At 42.4% G+C, this 24,237-nt stretch overlaps 1 protein-coding gene across 2 annotated transcripts in view; it reads left to right on the top strand.

Moving 5' to 3' along the window:
- Positions 1 to 24,237, top strand: part of ADCY1 (adenylate cyclase 1) — a 2,048,432-nt gene that overhangs the window by 485,231 nt on the left and 1,538,964 nt on the right. For both annotated transcript variants that reach the window (XM_069613341.1, XM_069613342.1), the window contains exon 2: positions 18,833 to 18,982. In XM_069613341.1, coding sequence (XP_069469442.1) covers positions 18,833 to 18,982 — 150 coding nt within the window. The remainder of the gene's footprint in view (positions 1 to 18,832; positions 18,983 to 24,237) is intronic.

The raw sequence follows: 24,237 nt of genomic DNA, 5'->3' as shown, positions 1-24,237 counted from the left end.
TCACATTGAGAGAAAAACAAGATGGCGGTCATTTCAATTAAAAAAAAAAACGGTTTCAGGTAAATTCCATAAATATCACTTTATATCATCCCCTTCTCCATCAAATATTTAAATAGCTACTGCACAGAATAACACTAAACCATGCATGGATCGCAAGTCAAAGCTTTGTGCCCAAGTTGTTTCAGACCTGGTCCAAATCTGTCCAGCGTTTTTGGGCTGTGTGCTTTTGCAAAAATCGGCCTTGTTTGTCTACGGGAAAATGAATAGGATGTAGGCTGCATTTAATTTTTTTTTACATCTCTTTGCGAAACTTTGCAGTCTGGGGCATACGGGTCTTTAATCACTTTTGAATGTTTGGCCAAAACCGTTACACAAATTAAATGTTATTAATGATAGAATTTTTAGGGCTTACTAGGTGTCTCCGACTCACGTTAAACATAGGGCGGCGACTGCCACCCTGTAATATATATCACCACTTTTGACTCTCATGACGGATTTGGTTGAAATCGTGCAAACAAAAGGTTTGTCACGCCCCCCACATTCCCAGACTGTAAATGAAGGTATTGATACATTAAACAATGAAAACGTTATTTTTATCATTTTAAGCAGTGGCTGTCCTATGCAGACGACATTGTAATATTCAAGCATACATTTATGGGTCTGCATGGGGTAGCAAAGCAACTGTACAATTTTGCAAAAATCAACTAATTAGTTGTGAACACGGAAAAAAAAAATGGTCTGTTATGGGAAAAGCTGCAGTTTTACTCTGTTATTTCTATGTAATGGTCAAATACAAAAAGTAACATTATACAAATATTTAGGAGTAGAATATGGTGATGGGAAGTACACAGACCTAAAGATCCAGTAAAAACAGAGAGCCATTGTTCAAACGCTACTAATCAAAACATTTGCAACAAATACTCTTTGCAGGCATAGTCATTTTGTAAAGACAAGGGGCCTCATTACACGGAAGGCGATAAGGGTTTACCGGTACCGGTAAGGGCACCGGTACCGGTAAACCCTTACCGCCTTACTACGAGGTCCCTTTGCAGGTCCTCCCTTAACGCCTGGTTTTTACAGGCGTTAAGTACGGGACCCGCAAAGAGACCTTTGTGCTAATTACGGTACCGCAATTTGCGGTACCGTAATTAGCACCTTCACCATTAACATGGAGCCCTATGGGGCTGACTGGCAATGGTGAAGGGGCAATGGTGGATGGCGGAATTAGCGCCCCCACACACCTTGGAATATGGCGCTAATTCCGCCATCCACCAAGGCGGACCCGGTAAGGTACCGGCGGCAGCCATGGCGCTAATAGCGCCATGGCTTACCGCCTTCCGTGTAATGAGGCCCAAAGTGTTGTGCCTATGGGCCTGAGGCATTAAATATGAAGTGCCTAAAATGGTTAAATATAATGGAGATCTGTTTTGGGCCAAGCAAGAGCATTGCCGATCAAACTGATCAGATTGGAATTTGGTTTAATTTCACTTGCAGCCATGGATTTGAAAGGTAGAAGTTTGATGTACATTAAGGCTATGAAAGTAAGTAATGATATCTTGTTGATGGAAATCGGTGAAGTGATGATTAAACAAGTGAAAGACACTGGGCATTGCGCATGGACCACTGTGGTATTTTACCTATTTGTGAAAATTGAAAGGTCCCCCGATTGGACGGAAGAACATTTTGTACTAAAAGGCTCATTCAAAAAAGAAAATGAAAAGGATGGGATTGGACCAACAATTTTAGTCCTATGAAGTTATTGCTTCATACCCAACCCATGTCCTGAGGCATTATATATAGCTCATGCCTCAACTCTACTGAAAGAAATGTCCAGCTATGCAGGTACAGCGATTCTGCTTACTATTAAGAATCAATCATTTACCAACGCTAACCACTTTAGGCCCGATAGAGGGCATTCAACGATCACAGCAGACCTGTAGGATACGCAAGAATCCGTCAATACAAGATAATGCACGGCACCTGTTGACAGGATGTGAACATCTAGGGGATGAATATGAGAAATTATAGGGCCCTTTTGTGCACGATCCTATGCCCATCGCCACTAATGCATTTTGGAGATATTGTATTAATTCAGGCAATAATAGATGAACATTGCCTTGTAAAATGTGTGGAAAGCAGTGAATAAAATGTTGGGGAAAGTCAAAGGACATACAATGAAATTGTTTTATTGTGAACATTTATTTTATAAATGTAAAATGAAATGTAAATTTTAATGACGTTAACTGATGGGATGTAAAATAGTTCTGTGAACTAATAGCACATTATTAAAAAGAAAATAATTAAGAAAGTAAAGAAATGCTGTTTCAGCATAGTCCCAATTTATGTTGCCTTAGAGAAAAAGTCCAAATGTTTCTCCAGTGCACAGCCAAAATGGTATGAAACAACCTGGGAGTGTTCTGGGGTATTCCATCAATTAACTTTTAAAAAATTTGACTATATCTCCTGTGGTGCTTTGCCATTTGTTTTTGTCCAATGTGAGAGGTGTTTGCAAACATTTTTGAAATATTCACCAATATTTGAAAATGACAAGTTGAAGAAATGCCCTTTGGAGGAGGAAAAATTATGAAATGGCATCAGGCTAAAGATGGGGAGAGGAAAGAAGACACTGTGTGAAATTGGAGAGTTGGGGAGCTGGGGATCAAATTCAGAGCTTAAACGTTATCTCATATTCGGGTAATTTTGGTATGTCCATGGTTACATTTGCATATTCAGTGTTATGGGAGAAAACTGGATCAGGAAATAAAATTGGGTTACGCCGATAATCGGGGACATTCAGGGTAATTCTCACATATTGAGGGTTATTTGTAGTCCATTGCTAATATAATTGCAGTTATGAGGAAAAAATGGCTAGTTGGCCCAAAAGACAGTTGCCACTTAGTAGGTCCAAAGGCAACATACCAGGGGAATATGTACAGTGACCATGACAACATACTGTTGGTGAGGTTTGGGACATAGCACATTTGGTGGCAGTCTTATAATTTTCCAATGGGCAAACTAAATGAAATCCATGAGATTCAGGATTTGCTCAACGAGGTGTGAACATGATTAATGCAAAATATGATCATAGGTCCTCTGTCACAATGTTTCTCAACCAATAAAGGCAAATAAAGTAAGGGATAAAGGCACATCAACAATGCTGGGGAAAAGATCTTGACTGTGGTCCACAAATGAAGTGATGTGTAGGAAAACCTTGTGCCACAGTGTAGGCAAGCCATATTGTATGTATAATCTAAACCAATGTGTATCACCTTTCGGTCGCTTTGAGGTGCTTAAAACACAGTAAAGATACACACATTGTAGCAATTGAGAAATGTTGTAGTCCACCCTTATCCAAAGAATGTTTCTCATATCTGGGATTTTCCAGTTACTAACCTACTAGTATCTGATGTACAATCATAAACCGCCTTGAAATGCTCTGTTTTCACATGATTTTCTGAAGCACACATGATTCTGTTTTCATCGCAGGTATGGCTTAAGTTTTCTCCAGATACTAGGGTCCATTACTTGCAATAATACTCCAACATATGTAAGACATTTAAAGGCCTGTTGGTATATCAGATAGAAACAAGTTGATTTTAGTGGTCTGGAAAACGTGCAGTGACAGGCTGTCTTGCGAAAGTTCCTGGTCTGTAACAAGAGTCGGCTTTGTGCATGCTACAAAGAGATCTGAATATAATTCTGCAGTCCACTGTCAGCCAATAGAGTGTTTTCTGAGACAGCTTAATTTGATCTCATTTTCACAGATTAAACATAATCTGGCTGTCTGGTTTTGGACCCTCTGTACTCTCTTGAACACATTCATTGACAATCCGGTGTAGATGATGCAGTGCTAGTTCAGCATATCCATCAGTAGAGCTCTAGTCAGCTACACCTGGTATTCAATTAGCAGTGACATGCTAAGAAGAGACACAAAAGCAAATAAAAACAGATGGTCCAATTGCAGCAACTGGAGCAAACACCCCATTACGTGAAACTCGGATTTACATTGCAATTGGTGTTTCCAAAGTTATAAATCTAACTACTCGTCAAACTTCATAAGAAGAAATACACTATTTTCCATTTAAGTTTAACTTATCTGTGACGATAACTGAGCTCTACAATAGCAGCCCGTACAAACTAGAAAAATAAGTATTTCAATGCTTTTATGTGATCAAGTGTATGTGGAATATAGTAAAATGTGACTATGTAATTTAAAAGTATGAACTGTCTCCTGAGAGTACCTACCCTAAAATGTGAAAGGCATACAATGCTCTAAGCTGTCTTTAGAGGAGCTTTTGCAGGATGATATATGGTAATTTAAGAGAAAAAGAGAAACATAATTTATGTCAACAACATTCATCGCTTCTGTGAACAACAGGCATGTGGATTGAAGTATAATCCTTCCATGAATACCACAAGCTTCCATGACTTTGGAGGAGCCGTTGGCACTTTAGCTCCCTTTAGGGGATTAGATTACAACATTTACAATGTTAAAAAAAAGCTCTTCTAATGTAGGAGCCCATTTCCTAATAAAATGTTGCCCTGAGATTAAAAGTACAGCTCTACTTTTCCAACTGCATCTCAATCACTACCAACAGAAAGAACAAAGTGTTTTCTGTTATTGAAAAATTGGCTACCTCCATTTACCTGCTCAAACACCTGGACACTAACATGTCATACCTATTTTGCCAGGGTGGTCATATTTATAGTATGATAATCCTTGACATTCATGATGACTTTCCCTCTTATTGTCTTCTACCATCTACTCAATGTTCTTTAGATTCTGCTTCTCCTCTTCAATCTTGTTCTCCTCTTACTGTAGAGGATGTTCTTCTGCAGACTTCTACCCCTTGGATCCTTGCCCGTTACATTTTCCCATTGTGTTCCTCATGTCATTGATCCTTTTAGTCTTTGGATTCTTGATCTCTCACTCACCACAGGTACTGTACTGGACTTATTTGAAATGGTGCTATCACCACTTTCTATTATGACATGTACCTTGGACCCTTATCTACCCTATTTCTCTTCTCGTTTGGTACCGCAAAAATCTTAAATGCTGCAGTCATTGCTTAGAGCTTATGCTACGTTTATGTTTCTATCATCCCTAGTCAGACAAGCTACCAACTATGGCAGAGGCACTGAGTATGTTCTTAAAATCATTCTTTTTTTATAACACATTTTATTGGTTTTTTAAACATACATACAGAACATCAGCAAATCCCCCCCACCGCCTCTCCCCCAACTCCCGGGCTGGTTCATCACTCCGTTCCTGTCTTGCCGCTTTGCACTTTACTTTCGGAATCTGCATTCCTCACCATGTCCCGTATAGTTGTTATGTCAGTTTCTTTTCCTATTTTACCGGTGAGGTCTATACCACTTGGTTTTCCCACTTTCCCCAGATCTTGCTGGCTTTTGCCAGGCATCCCCGTGCTGTATAGAATCTATGCTCTGTCGCTGCACATATGCCCATTTCATTTGACCATTGGGCCACTGATGGGCTTTCCGGGGCCCCCCATTTCTGTGCTATATCGCGTTTTATCAGGCCCATTGCATTGGAGAGAAAGATACCCTCCATTTATCAGAAATATCCTCATCTGGGGCCCCTAATAACATTATAGCAGGTTGTGGGATTATTGTGCGCCCCAGGGTTCTCGTTAACAGTTGACAACATTGCGCCCAGAAGGATTTGATTTTAGGACATTCCCAGAGGAGGTGGATGAAAGTGCCCTCCTCCCTCCGACATTTCAGACAAGTAGGGTCCTCCACCCTCCCCCAGCCAAATAGGGCCCCTCGGGGGTAGTACACTCTGTGAAGTATCTTAAGTTGTACCAGTCTTATTCTGGAGTCTATTGCGATTTCGCATGGGTGCATCAATATTTGGATCCAGTCCTCTGGTTCAATGGGCCCCACGTCTCCCTACCATTTATTTTTAAGACTGACCAGATCCGGAGTGGCAAATGCGTTAATCGCCTTGTATGGAATGGTGGTGACTTTTCCAGGAATTTGTGTTGTGGTAGTAAGTTGCGTTCCAGAGGTGTGTAATCTGGTATGTCGTCGAGCTCTTGCCCATGTGCGTGAGTCAATTGCAGGTAGTGGTAATGTTCTGTGTCAGATATTCCGAACCTCTGCTGCAGGGTTTTGAATGGAAGGATGGAACCATCCGCAATATTCTCCTATTGTGGTTATCCCCGCCTCCACCCACCGAGTCCACGCAGTCAGCTTCCGTACCTCCTTCAATCCATGGTTATGCCATAGTGGTTGTGCCATAGTGATCCTGTTCCCCCAGCCTATGTGGGTGTGTGCCTGTCTCCAGATCATAGCGATATGGGTAGACATTGTTTGTGCGGGGGGGTCTGGTTAGGGTCTGGTGTGGCGTTTCCAGTGGTGGGGTGCCTTGGATTATGGGCTCCTCCGCTCTAATGTGTGGTCGTTCGGGGTCTCCATGCAGGAGGTCATTGACTACGTTTAGTTGACAGGCCCAGTAGTAGGACCTGAGGTGTGGAAGTCCTATGCCCCCCTCCCAGATGGATCGTTGCAACGTGGTCAATGCTATTCGAGGCTGCCCGCCCTTCCATATCAGTTTCCTGACTAGGCGTTCTACCCGATTATATTCCGCGTTTGGTATGGCTAGTGGGGCATTCTGGAGTACATAAAGGAAGCGTGGGAGCGCAATCATTTTCAAGAGAGCCGATCTGCCCATGAGAGTGAGAGGAAGGAGCATCCAGTCAAACGCTTTCTCGAAGTCAATTGCTAAGAGAGCAAGTGGCGCGTTGATGCTTGGGGCTTTTTCCAGGAGTAGATGCAACCTGCGTAGGTTCATTCTGGTCGGTCTTTGCGGCATAAAGCCACACTGGTCCGGATGCACTAGTGAGGGTATAACCTGTTGAAGTCTGTTGGCCAGTACCTTGGCCAAGATCTTTGATTCGTTGTTAATAAGCGATATAGACCTGTATGATGTGCACCAGTCAGGGGGCTTTCCTTGTTTGGGAATGACCACAATGTTGGCCTTTCGTAGGTCCAATGGAAGGGTGCCCGGTCCTCTGGCCGCCAGGAACAAGTCCTGGAGGGGGGCTGCAATCTGCCGGCCGGGAAGCCGTTTGGGCCTGGTGTCTTCCCGGATTGTAGCTGTGACATGACCTCCATGATTTCGGCCTCGTCCAGTTCCCTGTCCAGATATGTTGTCTGCTGCTCCGAGAGGTGTGGGAGCACGATCTTGTCCAGAAGGGATGGATCTACCGGCGAAGTTGGGGCGGCGTAGAGTGCGGCATAGAAACTAGCAAAGGCCTCTGCTATTTCCGAGTCTGTTTGGGCTAGTCCACTGGGGTCTACTATGATCTGCCTGACATGTCTGTGCCCCTCCTCCCGATGTTCCCGCCAGGCCAGTAGTTTGCCGGCTTTATCACTGTGTTCATAGATTCTGGTCCTTGATTCCCTGTGCGCTTGCTTTGCATTATCTAGTGCTGTGTTGTGCAGGGTTGCTCTGGCCTTCGCGAGGGAGCGGTGGGCGTCAGGAGTGGGGTTAGCAATATATCTGTTCTCCCATTCCCTTATGGCTTCCTCTGCTTCCACAACTTTCCTATGGTGTTCCCTCCTTTTATTACACGTCTAGGCCGTTATTTCCCCTCTGAGAACCGCCTTATGGGCTTCCCATATTATCACCGGATCCTCCACCGAACCCGTGTTAATTTCAAAGAATTTGTTGGATTTTTCGGTAACGTGCTCCACGAATTCTGGAAGGCCTAAATAATAGTTATTTAGCTGCCAAGTCTTGGGAGGCAGGGGTCTGTCTGTCTGGAGCAGTATCTCCAGGGGAGAGTGGTCAGATATGCTGCGGGGAAGGAATTCTGCCGCTTTTACCCTATACGCTTCGGGAGTCGGAAGGAAAAGGTAATCCAGCCTGGACAGGGACGCGTGGGCTCCCGAGTGAAAGGAGAAGCCCCGCTCTGTGGGGTGGAGGTCTCTCCATAGGTCACTTAGGCCTCGAGCTGATGCGAAGGTCGCTAGCCATGTGGGTTTATTTGGGTTCCGGTTCCATATGTGGGTCCGTTCCCGTGTATTACACATAACATCATTAAAGTCCCCCCCAAGGATCCATAGATCAGGCTGTTGCTGCGCCATGAATGCCGTGATATCCCTCAGGAGAGCCTCTCCCAACCCCGGTGGGGAGTATATTGCCAGAATAGCCACCACCGCCCCCCACAGTGTGCCTCTGAGTAGTACAAAGCGGCTGCTGGGGTCTAGTTCCACTGCCGTCAGTGCAAAGGGGAGCCGTTTATGTAGAAGGATCAGGACACCTCGGGAACCCATCGTGTACCCCGTGTGATAAGCTAGTCGATAGTTAGTCCTGCGGAAGAATCGGCAGGTCGAGGAGAGCAATGTCAGGGGAACGCCTGTTTAGGAATTGCATTATAAGCCGATGCTCGATACTTGAGCCCATGCCAATTACATTCCATGTGAGGATCTTTAGGGATCTGTGACGTTCAATATCTACCATTGGGACATACGTGTCTCCCCCTGTGAAGCCGTTATGTTGTTGTGTAGCCATTTCTGTCTAGGGATTCAAATTGTTGTGCCAGATGCGTGTGTGATATATATGACTGTGAGAGTACCGTGGTCATGCCTGGTGGGATCGTGGGTGTTGAGCATGATATGTGTTGCAGTCTTGTGATGAAAATTAGGGTTGTGTACCTTCCTGGAAAATTCCTAAAATATAATAACTCCCCATCCCCCCTTCCCATACTCCTCCCCAACATGAAGTATCTGTCGCCTGAACTCTTCTGACGCTAAAGAACTATTTTGCAAGATCAACTTGCTATAAACTGTTATTACTTCCCCACCGACTTACTACTCCTCCTTGGGTCAAGTGTCTGGAGCGGGGGGGTGGAGTTCGCCGATGGCATGGTGCGTTGATTATGGATATATATACTGCATCAGTCCTTCGTGCTTAGGCGGCGGTGACCCTTTTCTGGAAACAGTCCAAACAAGGTGTTTGTCGCGGGTGCCTGCCTGGAAGGTAGTCGGTCAGTGTGCTCTTTTTGATATTTCCATCCGTTGTTTTGTTTTACCAATGTCTCTGTTGATAGGGATTGGGGCCTCCATTAGGTTCATTCTGATTTTCCAGTATCGGTTGTCGGGCGGGTTTTTCCTCCCCTGGTCTCGGTCTCGGTCTTCCCCTGCGATCTAGATTAGCCCCGGTCCAATCTCCTCCGATGTGGGTCTCTGCCCATCTCCATGCCTCCTGTGGATCAGTGAAGTGGACTGTTTTGCCCTCATGTTGGATCTTCAGCTGGGCCCTGAACAGCAGCCCATATTTCACATTCATAGAGTGAAGTTTCCTTTTTAAGTGTTCAAAGGACTGTCTGGCCTTCTGAACTTCTCGGGTGTAGTCCGGGAAGAAGGCAATCCTGGATCCATTATACACCACCGTCCCTTGTGTTCTTGCCATCTGTAGGATGGCGTCTCTGTTGCAGTAATTAAGAATTTTCGCGATGACTGTCCTTGGGGGCGCCCCCAGGGTTGGACGACCCGTGGGCACACGATGTGCACGTTCCACCGAGAAAATGTTCAGGAAGGTTTTTGGCGCAAAGAGATCTGCCAGCCATTCCTCCAAGAAGAGTTCCAGCTTGGGTCCTCTATGCGCTCCGGCAGGCCTAAAATGCGAATGTTTTTGCGTCAGGACCTGCCCTCTCTCTCCTCCACTCGGGCTTCCAGGGTTTTCAGGCGGTTCAGTGTTTGTGTGAGCTGCTGGTGCACACTGCCCAGGTCGTCCTCCACGCTAGATATTCGCTGCTCTGTTTCTCCTGTTCGGGATGAGAGTTTTTGGAGGTCGTGGCAAAGGAACGAATCTCGGTGGAAATAGTGTCCATTTTTTGCTCCATTGAGGAGCACGAACTGGTGATTATGGATCAAGTCCTTTAGGGACAGGGGTTCTTCCATTGGAGGGGGGGTCATTTCCGGATCCTCCGCGTTTGGTGCTATCTGTGTGCTCTGGCATATTGATCCATGGTGCTTTGCGTCGTATTTCCCTTGTTTCTTTCCTTGCCCATGATATGGAGTCCCACTGGGGGGTAGGTGAGGGGACCAAAGGTGGACTTGTGGCTGCGTTGCCCTTCTGTGTTACTTCCATGTTGCAGTGTGCATGACTGCAGCTCTAGCCTCCCGAGGGCTCAAAAGAAGTTGTGGTTGTTGCGCAGATTTCGGCGCGGGGTTCCAGTTATTATAAAAGATTGTCTGTGGGGAAAGAGAGCTGCCTGCTCAGTGTTGGGGGCTTGGATCTATCGGACTCGGTCGTTTCCCGGCCACGTATCTCAGGTCATCTCACCTCAGGTCACCCGCTTTGACTGTGCTGCTAGTCTAAGGGGTCCTGTCACTGCAGGGTGTCCCGCTACCTCCCTGGAAGTTTCAACCGCCGCGTTGGTATGCGGGGGGGCTTCTCTCGCTGCGGCCAACCAGTCACGGGTCGTCGCGTAGTGGTCCTCTCTGGGCTGCAGGCTGTCCTCCAGGGGTTTTCTGGTCGCCGGCCTCTGGGGTGTATCCTACGCTTGGGTCGGCGCGGCGGGCGTCCAGGTCCAGGCTTCTCATCTGCGGGTGGCCCCGGTCGATATCACCAGCTGGGGGTTTTTCAGAGCGAGGGCTGGTTCAGCAGGTTGGGATCATGGGCGGGTTCCTCCCGGCCTTCGCTGTATTTTAGCGCGCTTCATGCGCGGTGGCCATTTTGTTTGCCATCTGAGGTCCCACTCTGCTATTTTCCGGCGCCGATATCTTTCTCCTCACGCCGCGGTTTAGATCCACATCTCTGTCACTGTGTTCCACTGCACGAAAATATCTTTTTTTCTGGAATCAACTTCCCAAATCACAGGATATCAGCAGGATATTTCGGGCGGCCACAGAAGCAACTGGGAATCACGTCTCCATTGCTTGCTCGCTGGCCACGCCCCCCCTTTAAATCATTCTTGATAAACTCGACTTAAACTCTGCTTGTAATTCACCTACCGGTTTACTCTGTTTCCTTCTAAATGGTCAATTGTTTCATGGCAGTGAGATCAAAGATGTATAGTGAGATTGGATTGATAACCTCCTATAACCTCCTATATTTACAAATGCTCCCAGACAGTAGCCCTTTCAGGCTTCACGTCCTCCCCTTTATTCACGTCCTCCCCTTTAGCTCAAAATGATGGCATTCAAACAGGTTGCCTCACTGTCCACTATAGTTTTTAACTTGTATGTCAAAACCTTGGCTGACCTCATTGAGTTTTTGTTGGGTTCTTTCTATTTACTTAGGCTGATGATACTCTGATTCATATCTGACTCGAAGGAGACCTGAAAGTTTCTGCTGACCATTTTACAATCTGTATATCGGATGTCTCCAAATGGATGCTCTCCAACTCTTTGATACTAAACTCAGACAAAACTGAAATTGTGAGTGTGGGTGGTTCTCCTTCTACCTGCACCTCAATATGTTGGCCTCCCTCTTTTCTAGCACTTTCTCTCCCAGTAAAATGTTCACAGAATCTGCTCATCTGATTAGTACAAGATCCTACTCTCACGCCCTAGAACAGTACCCTTACATTCTCATGTTTCCATAAACTGATCATTCTGTTTCAAATGCTTCCTTTTTGGCAAATACTGCTCAGATGTCAGCTCTTAATGCATTAGTTCAATGATTGTGGCCAAGCACTGTCTCATTGACTACCCAATCACAATCTCATATGTCTTCAAGTTATTCAGAACACTCCGCCTGCCTTATCACTCAGGTGAAGAAACATGATCATATTTCCTGCTCCTCAACTACTCTTGTTTGCTTTTCAAAACCCTACATCTAGCTCACTGCAGCTTTTACTCAGCAGATCCTGCTTTTGTATCTTCTCTACTTCTTTAATATGCCCCACCATGCTATTTGCATTCATCCAGTTACCTTTTATTTAACATTCTGCTTTTCATCCACACTAGCAAGGGATGCAGAAACCTCTCTAAACTGACCCCCAGAGAGTTGAAGCACTTTCCACTGAAGCTTCATTCCTTTGTGAGATTCAGTAAACACCTTAAAATACACCAGTTTGTGATCAACTAATGTGATTTCTTTTCCTCTCACTTCACTGAAGCCATAACACCAAGAAACCACTGAGGTAGCGGCGTAGCGCGTGAGTGCGTTATACAATCCATATCATAACATAACATAAACAACCTAAGCGTATTAAAGAGATTTTGCACTGAGTTAAATGTTGTGCATGAGACAATAAATAGGCTAGCTTCTCCAGTCACATTGATGATAATAATCATTTGGCAAAAAGAGCTTTTTCTAAGAGATAGAAATATTTTTAAATTAGTGTGCCACTGTCAACAGGCATAGTTCTTTCAGTATCAATCACCCCAGGTAGTTGTACATTTGATAAGAAGAACTGACTGTGGAATGCCATTTAGGAAAGAGATTCAGAACATTGGCTGGTATGAAATGCACATATTTCAATGAACACAGGCTATAAAACAGCCCATTAAGAGACATCTCCGCCTGGATTAATAGACAGTAATTTTGCCTAAAGTTGACCGACTCTGTTAAACTGCTATTTACCTCAAGTTAGCCACCACCTTTTGTTATAACTCAAATTTATCAGTTTTGGATTAGGAAGTGGCAAAGTCAATTTCTCAGCATTCATTGAGGAAAAGAAGAAAACTCTCTAAATCTATCCTGGGTTCATCTGAACTCATAACATAATCATTATTCTACCCAAGCTGCTGTAGGAATTGCAGTAATGTCTATAGCACATATGTATTCTTTTGTTTACCTCCATAAATCTACTGGAACCTCTGGTTAACACCAAAAGTCTTGCCTCCCTCCATTGCCACATTCCTTTCCAGATAACCATTTGAGACCACCATTGTAAAAAGAATGGAAACGAGAAAAACAGAAGCCAAGTCAAGTCAAGCTCCCTTGCACCAAATGTTATTATTATGTTTTGCAACTGACTGCTTACAGTTACTCGTCTAGAGGGTTCCCAGCATGTCTAAAAACATAGGAAAACAAACATAATTTGAGTAAACGTGCCTATGTGTCTTGCGTGTCATATACAAAGGTGATACGACGTATGCATATAATTTCTTATCAAGCAAACTATACGTTACCAGGGGTCAAGTCGAGGATACATGCGGGTGGTCTGAGTCCACCCACTTTTTTCAGAGGGTGGACTCAGTCCCCCCCCAGCTAAAATGAAAAACATTGAATGTCCTCTTTGAATTTATGAATTAAAGGCGACCTCTGGATCAAACCACAGTCATCGGGTTTGCAGGCCTGCACTTCACCACTGCACTGTATAGCCTGATGAAAAATAACTACCAACTAAAGGTGAAATGCCCCATTTCGGTACTGCAAGTTCCAGGGAAAACAGTTGTAGTGGTTCATGGAGTTTAAAACATGCACACCTGTTAACGATTTCAAAAACACTATTAGAAGAAAATATCCTCTCTTGCTTTTGTTTGTGTGTTAATTTTTATGAAAGGCAAATGCCATTAGTCCTGTGCCATTTGGGTGGATATGCAAAGCCAATTTAATTAAATGTTCATATTTCACCATGATGTGCTAATTTCTGGCGACAGTCACATCCCATTTGCGATTGTGGATGAGACCCCACACTTTAATTTTTAGGACTTGACCCTTGGTTATCATGCTGTAACTAATGTAGGGCTCTTTCAATGAGCGAGATACGGTTCGACCACCTATGGGTACAAAGAGCAGTGAAACGAGAGCAGAAGTATGGTGCTTCAAAGAGGCCCTTCTTCAGTATTAAAAAATGAAATTAAAAAATCATTGAGTCCCTCCCAAAATGTAGTTAGGAAATGTGTGCACGATTCCCAAACTGATAACGCCTCCCCTTTCTTAAAAGATCCGTTTGTGGGCAGGCAAAGGAGATTGTTAAATGCTGTGATTCATAAAGTCGGCGTCTAGCAATTTAATTGTGTAAAATTGGCAGAAACTGATGGTCTAGCTCTGCTTTGAATCACATAACCCGCTGTCCCATGCATATTTTAAAATTGCAGAGAAGACATCAAACGTATATTTTCCCATCATCAGGAATTATGAATCGTAACATCCAGACTGGTTAAAAATGTAGCAACATCTGCAAGTGATATTATTTGAAATAAGTTATTGTAGAGAGTCATAGTGACGATCTAGTTATATGTTGGACTCGCTGTAATAAAGATGTTTTCAGATGATCATAAGTGTGTCCAGCTTTTAAGAAAATGCTCAAAGCGTCCCCAGGTAAAAAGCTATTGAGCGCTGATAATTTTTCGAATGTTTGTGAAGTTCTGTCTAGAAAGGCCAAGTTACATATACTGCTCTAATCGTTGCAAAACCCAATCAGAATACTAAAGGGAGTATTTCATCTCACCTACTGCAACAACCAATAGACAATGGGCCTCATTACAAATTGGCTGGTATCCTGGCGGTGAATCCGCCAGGATACCGACAACCAGAAATACTGATACCGCCGTACCAGTGCCGGTGTTGGTGGTAAATCCCACTTGCATGGAGTCCTATTGGACTCCGTGGGGGGATTTGCCAGTAATAATGGTGCCGGTAACATTGTCAATTTTTGCTGGTAAGGTGCCAGAATTACCTGCAGCTGTTCGTTGGCCGGTGTGGAAGCATGTCATATACATGAATACCGGCACGTTTATTCCACAGCAGCCATCTTGTGATGAGGCCCATACCTTATCAGAGACGTTTCTGTCTACGCACATGTGCATGCTTTACTCGGTTTGGTGCAAATCCATTAAGCAGGTTTTATTGCAAAAATACAAAAAAGGACTAAGAAGATGATGGATATTTTGGCAGTTTTAACCGTGGGCAGTCGATGGACAACATTCAAATCTCATTCCATTGATATGATTTGCTCCAGTTTGGCCAAGAATTGTTCACCTGAATGCCATTTTGGATGTTGATCCTGCACAACCAAAAACCTAGAAGTTCACCTAGAGTAGCTCTGTGGAAAATATTCTGACCCTGGGAGGGCAGTGGCATGTCCAAAAGTGGTGGACAATGCCATGCTCAAGAATTATAAATATTGATATTTGACTGTGAGGCTCTCAGACATACTGATGGATCTATGAAACAAAGAGGTTGGGCTTTGCATATTTTAGTATTTGTAGACCAAAGAAAATGCAAAAGCCAAAGGCCTATTTTCTTAGTCACCATGGCCATAATATCATTACATTATTAAACAACATCAACAGCCTAGGCATGTATGTACAGGGCTTACACAATATGAAACCATCAGGGAAGCAAGGAAGTGCTGTACAAAGGGGAAAGATGAGCTGGGATGCTTATGGGAGCCGGGGTGGAGTGGATTCCAGAGAGGGGTAAATAGATTGAGTAGGACTTTCAATTATTCTTTGAAGAGTTGTGCTATCAGGTCCTTCCTGAAGTGCCGGTTTGAGGGTGCCACTCTTATCTGCATTGGTAACTTGTTCCAGAGACAGAGAGCATATCATGAAAAGGCGTATTTCCTATTTATCCATCGAAGAGTTCTTTGTTCCCAGTGTGGTTATGGTGTGGCTTCTTGTGGTGTACTGGTACACAAAGATGGTGAGTTTTTCGGTCAAGTTGGGATTTTAGTGGGGATCGCTTTGTAGGCAATGCAGGCAATTCTGAACATAAAGTGTGCCTAAAGGGGTAGCTAGTCCAACTCCTTGAGGATGATGGCAATGGGGATGAAGTTTCATAGTCCTGTGATGAGGTGTGCTTCAGAGTTCTGGATGGTTTCCTGAGGGGCCAAGGAGGCATCTGGGACTCCTGGAAATAGTGTGATTACTGTCCAGGTGGGAGACGATAAGGACTTTCTCAATTGTTCTGAAATACAGGGCAGGGGTAAAAAGCTTGACTCTTCAGAGAAGTGCAAGCTGGTACCACGCTGCTTGTAAATTCTCTATTATCTGTGCTTTGAATGAAAAGTCACAGTTGATAGTAAAGCTGAGACAAGGGATTTTGCACTGGGTGAGAGTTGAGGTGTGAATCTATTGAGCAATTTCAGACTTTGGTGGGATTTACTGAGATAATAATTTGGTATTTGTAGGGATAAGGTGCAGGGTAATGCTTGGCATTCAGCTGTGTCCTGTTTACTTACATTTAGGGCGTTTTGTAAATTTGACCCGCGGGACAAAGTTAGTTTAGGCCAGAAAATCAAAATAATGTTCTCATTCAACTGTCACCCCCATGGCTGGAACTGCATGGATTTTACAAAAATTCATAAACAGCAACAGTAATACGTGGTTTCAATTTCCCAGATGGTATGTTATGTAAGCAAGATTTTAAAGAATGCAGTGGTCATCCCAGGGCATCATGTCTCTATGAGATATGATCACTCAAAGCATAGTTGGAGTAACTTGCAAGTTGATCAGGTGAGAATAAATAAAAAGGTCTTGCAATGTTGCCTGAAGAGTAATACATGAGATAGTAGGCTCAATGAAGGTGGCAGAGATGTCCACTGTTTGGTAGTGAAGTTTAGTGCAGAAAATGCTGAAAGGATTGGGATAAAAATTGGATAAGAATTTGTCACGTCAAGTCAATGTGACTGCGAACCTTCGCCATGCGCTGGCACAGTGGCCACTGTGTCTTGCTGTCCAGTGGGCACTGCATGTAGTGTCATTATTCCAGGGGCATTTCTGCAGGTAATGACAATGGACACTATGGCAAGATCATTGTGCTAAGTGCATGGCTGCAAGTTATTCTGATCAGTAATTGCATGTAGGGTCAAGGGGCTTGGTGGCCATCCCCAGGCACAATGAGCGCTTTAGCCATGCCCAGTGGAAACTTTAGGTAGGTTCAGTGTGGTGCGACAGCAGACCCTGGTGATGGTTAGAGGCAAGAGCCAATGGGTACTGCAATTAGGGTCATCCTACCCAGGGGAAAATACTCAAGCTTAGTGATCATTTTTCACTAAGTCCCCTAAATGTATGCCCCATTGTATTGCTTTATTGACATGTGTCAGTGCTCGTTATTGTGAATGTATCCAATAAAGATAGGCCAGTGTTTTCAGAGGTGTCTTTTGGATATACCCCTTTCTCTTCTCCATTGTAGTTTAGTAGTGTTAAGAAGATATGCCAACCGAAGTCTTTTGTGCATTATTTGACCATTGCATCCTGGGTATTTGTAAACAGTACATTTTACTGTTGCAGCTTTCACTTTACCCATGTGTACATGGGGTGCCAGGAAGCTAAATAAAGGGTGTGTTAGGGGCAAAGGCCAAGAGGTCTGGTATCCCCTGTAAAAAGGAGAAATGGAAATACAGCGGCCATCGTTTTTGCTACTGGCATATTCGCCCCAAATCAATCTTTGAGCAAGCTGATTTGTGCTCTGCCATTACATGTTTTCAAATGGGGGTTTATGTACTATTTGGGGTTACATTTCTTTACATCTACTGTATTTCCATGCATTTTCACCTGAGCATTAGAATATTTTCTTGAAAAAGAAAATGGAGGTTAAGCCCCCTGTGTCCTCTACCTTTTATTTTGCATTACCGCATGCGCTTGTTTACATCTGTTTTTGTGTTCCCTGAAAAACGAGCAACGGAATCGGAAGTGCAATAGATGCAAACACTCTAGATGAAATTGCAAAAGAATGTGCCACCACATATGGATACATGGAATGCCTACAAAAATATGTCTGTTTGTTGAATTGAAAACTAAAACATTCACCGATCTTCAATCTGTATGGCCATGTTCAAATGTTGGAGTCTGTCGAAATTACACTTTGGCTTCTTCTGGATTCCTAATGCACTATCCTACCAGACATTTTTATTACCCAATTTAATGCTATTCTTTTTGTCAATCTCAGAATGATTGCATGCTGAGTAGATTCTGATGTGTGATTAGAAATTGCAAAATATGCGCTTGCTTCGTGTCAGATGCAAGCATGTTACGTGTGAGTTATCCACACAAGGGGGCCTCAGGTCTCCCCCACTAGTGGGCCATTCTCCTAGTTGTAATTGGCAGATGGGAGACTCTATGTGACATCTCTGATCAAAAATACTTATTAGACCTTGAACGATTATTTCATTTGTACGAGGACAAGCGAGAGAATTACTGGCATAACTGTTTTACTTCAGAAATACAATTAGATTGAATGAAGTGTTTGGAGATGTGCTATTATAATATTGAAAAACATGCATTTGAATGGCTGGAGATTGCTTTCCACATTGCTATTGTGATAGCACGACTGTAAGCTAAAGGAAACAAAGATTGAAAGTCAAAGTAACAAGAAAAGAATAATGTAATGTCTGGAAATGTGAAAATGGAGCTCTCACATTTAGACACATCTACTTGTTAATGGATGTTCTTGTAGAACTCTAAAACAATACACACATCAACAAAATTAAGGTTCGTCAATGATTCATTGCAGTAGTGTAGTCAATGTACCTCCAGGAGTGGGGAAACCACCGCTGGCGTTTGTTATGGGAATACATTTTGTTTGCTTCTGATTATATGATAAATTCCAACTTTACAAGGGATATTTGCAGTTCTTTCCCGAGCAGCCAGTATGGCGCTGACAACCGGAAAAGAACTCATTAGATTAATTAAGCATACTTTTTCAGAAGATACCATAAATAATAGATCGTGCATAGATGATTAAAATATGGATCACTTTGCACCAATGACCATGGCAGCATCTAGCTTAGCATTGTTTATCCCTGAGCAAAATGAATTCATGCTTACATGCATGCATAGCTATGTATTCCTGTTCCTTACCTATGCTTTGTATTGTGAATAGTCAACCCTAAAGTCAAGACACTCCATATCTTCCTATATCATTAATATATGTATGTTTTTTTTTTCTTCACAGCTTGTGGCCAATGTCATCCTTTTTGTCAGTGTGAATTTGTCCGGGATCTTTGTGAGGATTTTGACAGAAAGGGCTCAGAGGAAGGCCTTCCTTCAGGCGAGAAACTGCATAGAAGAGAGACTCAGGCTGGAGGATGAAAATGAGAAACAGGTTCGTTAAAAACTGCTGTCCGTTCGTTTCATCTGACACCAACATGAATTGCTCTGCAAGCCTCCGAAGGGAAAGAGATGAGTCCTGCATATCATTCTAGAACTATGTCTGTGTCTACAGTATTGGCATGTAATCAAGAGTGCCTGAATTGTAGCGAAATAATCCTTTTCTGGAAGCCCTTCCTCAAAGGCCTGTACCACAACTCCTGGTGGCATACCAACACGTTTGCCTTTCCCCTTTAAGAGCAGCACCAAATGATCATGAGGATTGAAACCAATCAGGAATGTCCCAATACATATGTTTTAAATGCAGGCAATCTCTGTCCAGTAATCATATCAACGAACACACATCACATGCAATCTGGGAGTGTGTGAGTCTCAGCAGATCTCGGTGCACCTCTTCTGTATCTGAGTGAATAAAATATGTGTATGATAAGATATGGCAACAGAAAGAGTTGAGTCCCCTCACTGTGCTCCACTGGTTGCACGGTACACATCTAAATGTCCTTTTTAAAACATCTATATATTCTTCTGTATTGTATAGTATCGGAGACCAGGCATGCCAACATTTCCTACCACATCAATTCATTCACATGCAGGATTTTCTGATAATCCAATCGGAATTCATCACATATGTTTCACACGCAACACATGGGGTACACATTCTATTTATATTGTGCTTTTCAAATCAGCTGCAGGCCCTTCCTTCTTCCTCTATCTGTTATTGACTAATATGGATTAGATCAAGATTCTGATGATAGTTGGAAATGTGCCGATTAGATTCGATATATATGTGAATGTAGGCGACCAATGATTGGAGGAGTGGTAAGCTGTAATTGGACTGAAACAAAGTGTTGTATATGCATTTTTAATAAATATATAGGTTGGTAAAAGGTGATGGCTGGATAAATAGACAAGAAAGGTTTAAGCTGACAGGAGAAGTGATATTTAGAGAGCATTTGGGATAACATTATTACTGGATCTCTGTGCAAGATAGGCTGAACAGCTGTTCCAGAAATTGACAATATATTTATTTTGAAACTAAATGAAAAGATGCACGGATTTTATGATCATATGCAATTATCAGAATGTAAAGATACAAAATAAATTGTGATTTGTGTTTGCCAAAGAGCGCACTACACTGTCTTACAGAAATATCTCTGTATTTCTCGAATTACTTCAATGGCATTTGTGAAGCACTTGCATGAGAGCTGTGTTAGTGACAGATACACTCTTATGCCATCATGATTTGTAGTATTCTTAACTAGCAGGGTATTTATGTTTAAGAATTGCCTTTGTGAGAATTAAACTTGATTGTGCTAGAAATGGATATGTGCAGGTATTCTGGGGCACTGGAACCCCTTTTTTCCTGGTGTCTCTATGTGTCTCCTGCAAGCAAAACTCACTCCGTTATATTCCTTTTGCTCATCCTGTGGATTGATGGGAATTTAACAGAATTGTGTTACAGTGTCACACTCCTGGGCCTCCATTGGCAGGTACCCAGACTAGTTTGGTCCTTCCAAATTTCAGTCGTCTGGATCTGATTTTGGAGATCATATGTGTGCCTCTAGCGTGGCCCCTTTCCAAGCATTCCCCACGGGCCACTAGTCCCTTTTGTCCACAGTGAGTTGAATGCCTGATCACTTTAGAAGGGTAGGGAATTCACTGTACAGAAAAGCTCATGTGTCTTTGGGTTGAGTGAAAGATATCCTGTGTTTGTTGGCATATAGATATGATATACCATTCCTTCCTGGACTTGCTAAGTGTCATCCTCTAAAAAGAAGCTCTCTGCAGTAGATCAAATATCCATTCACACGAGCTGAAGACCCTTTAAGGCCCATGGACAAGCTACTTTTCTTTTGCGGCAGTTTCACCAAGATTTGGAAGTAGTGAAGTCTTCTCCTCTGAGTTGAAACCTGGTTCTGGTGAAAAAACCCAGAGCACAGGGGTAGAGATATTTTGATTGCCTTGGTTGAGTCACTGGGTACCCAGCATTCCCCAAAACTCTGTGTGTGATAGATAATGATGCTGTACAAGAAACATTTTGGAATAGCACATTCTCAATCTCATGCAAAACTAACATAATTAAGGTTTGAGTCCTAATATCAACACATATAGAATGGGTTGCTTAGGCTGTATTCTCCCTCCTGTGCTTGATCTGTGGTGCAGGAAAAAAAACACCTGTTAGTGAAACGTGCACTGAAAAGACTCCTCATGACAAGCAATATTTTAGAATAAAACACAAATGAAAAACAACTATAATCCGAATCCCTACAATAGCCAATTATTGAGTGTCACGTGTAGGATTTCATCCAAAGGTGGCACCACTACGTTCTCCAGAAAATGGTGATGTAAGTCCATATGAAGACAGGCCAGCACGGTATGTATTATACACTTGTTCATGTTTACCATCGATCTCCATTCCATTTGAAGTAATACCTCAACATATGGTCATTTGTTTCCTTTAAATCTGTATTCTCTGATCAAAGGTTAGCACATGTTAACTTGTATGTATATTTGAACTCCTAGATTGTGTAGATTTACTTTTGCAATACTTACTGATACTGAATCCTTTTAACTTTTCATGTATATGTTGGGGTTTTCCATCATTGTGGTTGGCTTCTCAAATGAATTGACAAATTAATTTTAGCCATTTCTTGGCTATATGAGGATAATCTAAAGTCAAAACTACAAGCCTTCCATCCTTTAGGCAGGATAAACTGGACTTTGTAAATAGTATTTGCATTCCCACCCTTATCATCATGTTCCAGAAAGGAGAGGGGAGGATGTTGAAGGTTCCTACCCATATCCCAGGTTATGACAGCCTATCTAAAGCTTTCCCTTATATATCTTGTAAGCACACCTGGATGCAGTTTAAACACCCTCAAATAGGTCAGAACATATTTTACCTGTTGTTTGTCGAATTTATCTAAATACAAATGTGATTTGAATGTGTTTTAGCATGTTTGCTGCCGGTGAAAGGCAACCTGTTCAACTGTGAAATGTAGTGTTCTAAAAGTAAATGGTCCACAGAATTTTTATTACTAATGATAATGGGGTCATACTTTTGAGTTTTTAGACCAAAATAATAAGTCATAATTTTGTTACTATTACAAATAAAAATAGTGTCCATTTAAAAAATATACACTTTTCTCATATTATAGCATTGAAATTGTGTGCATGTAAACGTAACTAACATGTATATGTTGGTGCAAAACATACTTTTACTCTTCTCTTAGTAAACAAGAACGTCCTGACCTAAATCCACATATCACTTAGACCAATGCACAAAAGAAAAGCAAAACAGTTGTGTGTATATATGTTAGTAGGCCTTGGTTCCTAACTGCAAACATATGTCAAAATGCACTTTGGCAAGAAAATCAAATCCAATGGTCTCATTTTTATAAGCTAATGTGAAAGACCCCTAATACACTGAGTAATGGATGTCTGTTGATAAGTTAAGTGCATTTTGGAAACAGATGCCAGGAAGTTTCACAAGTCTTTGTCATTGCACAGCATTCGATCGAATGATGAATGTGTAACTGTTCCATTAGGCCTCAGCTAACGAAAAATTGATAATTAATTCATATTCTTGTCAAGATAAGTGGGTTTATCAGCAACACATGTTGCTACTGATAGAAATCAGACCAAACAGAAGAAATATAACTAAATGTATAGTAACAAGTTAATTAACTTTGAAAAAACAGTTTTTCAATTGTTATTTGTGACGTGTTTTCCCCACTGACAAACAGAATAAATATCTGAATTCAGCAATAGAAGAATCATATGCACACACAAATGATATTTTAAATGTATACGTTGTGCATAATTTGCATATGCAATATCTCTATTATACACAAAGAGATAGAAGCCTAAAGTCTATCTCTGGATCAATATTTTTTACATTCATCTGAATATGATATTGTCTCTAATATCACAAGTCCATCTAAATAATTTTACAAAATGATGAATATTGAGTATCAGTTATTATCTCTGATGGGGGCTAGTTTGTAGCTGACTCCCCTCTCCTCCTTGTGACACAAACAATTGTTTGTGATAGTAAGAAGGAAATCAATCACAGTGACATGTAATTTCCCACCTCTGTCCATGTCAGCCATGCTTAAGGCAGCATGTGGTGTGAGCTGTAGGGCCAGCCTTGATGCTAATGCAGCGTGTGATTCAAACAATTTCATATTCTGTAAACGCGAGCTGCAAGCATGTCTTATAAAAATTTAGACATACATTAAATCAGTGTTTTTTTCAACAGTCTGGGATGAGCGCAGTAACCTTGAGCCTGGTACATTACAATTATTTTGTATACGTAAAGCAGTTCATTGCTGTATAGACTTTTTCTGGGAAAAAGCCAATGTTCCAAAAAATATTAGAGATAGCAATGCAAAATATGACAATGTGGAAGAACTACAAAACAACTTTCTTGCTGTAGATTTCACAGGATTGGAGCTGTCCTCTGACACTTTTGTTGGAAAGAATTCTAGTGTTGGATGACGTGATCATCCTTGCTATTACTTAAACAAGATAGATTCAATTCCCTGATATTTTTGTTTAGAAAGATTGCTAGTGCTGGATGAACTTTGGAGGTTGTAGACATAGGACAGTTTTATTCTGTTGAAGGATGGGCATGCTAATTTTGGGAGCTGACACCTCCTGCCCGCTGATTATAAGTAAAGCAGACAAAAGCCCAGGCAGTCGTTCAGGGTGGCAGAACTGGCAAGAAGACAAGGGGCAGGCACAGACGGTTGGAAGAGGGGAGGGAGAAGACAGAGGCCTTCCTTAAGGCAATGGGCAAACTCCCTCTTTTTTCTTTTACTGGATTTTAAGTCAACTAAGCTGGATTTCTACCTCTTTGAAGGCATTTTGAGTCCCAAAAGACCCTGCCTACTGACCTTCGAGCATAACTTTGAATTTTGATTGAGCTGCATGGGAATATTTGTGATTTTCCACCCCAAGGCACATCAGCTCACCAACTAAGGAGCATGCCCTGTCCTGGATGGGCTACACACTGGCCCCATATATCCAAATGGGCAATTTAATTATTTTTGACAGATTTTTCCTAATTTCTTATGCTTTTCTGATATTGCTCTTATAAGGTGTTTTTTGATATTTTTGCCACTTTTTGGCATTTTTTCCTGGATTGTGTGAATTGATTCAGGCATCCAATCGTATCCAGCTCTCATCTCTCTGCCTTCTAGAGTTAGTTAGTATGAGGTAACTTTTAGCCCTTTATTAATATCACAT

The sequence above is a fragment of the Ambystoma mexicanum genome, chromosome 5p (genome assembly GCF_040938575.1).
Source record: "Ambystoma mexicanum isolate Mex_15411 chromosome 5p, UKY_AmexF1_1, whole genome shotgun sequence".
NCBI lineage: Eukaryota > Metazoa > Chordata > Amphibia > Caudata > Ambystomatidae > Ambystoma > Ambystoma mexicanum.
The sequence above is the reverse complement of the archived record's forward strand: the minus strand, read 5'-3'. Positions and strand labels throughout refer to the sequence as shown.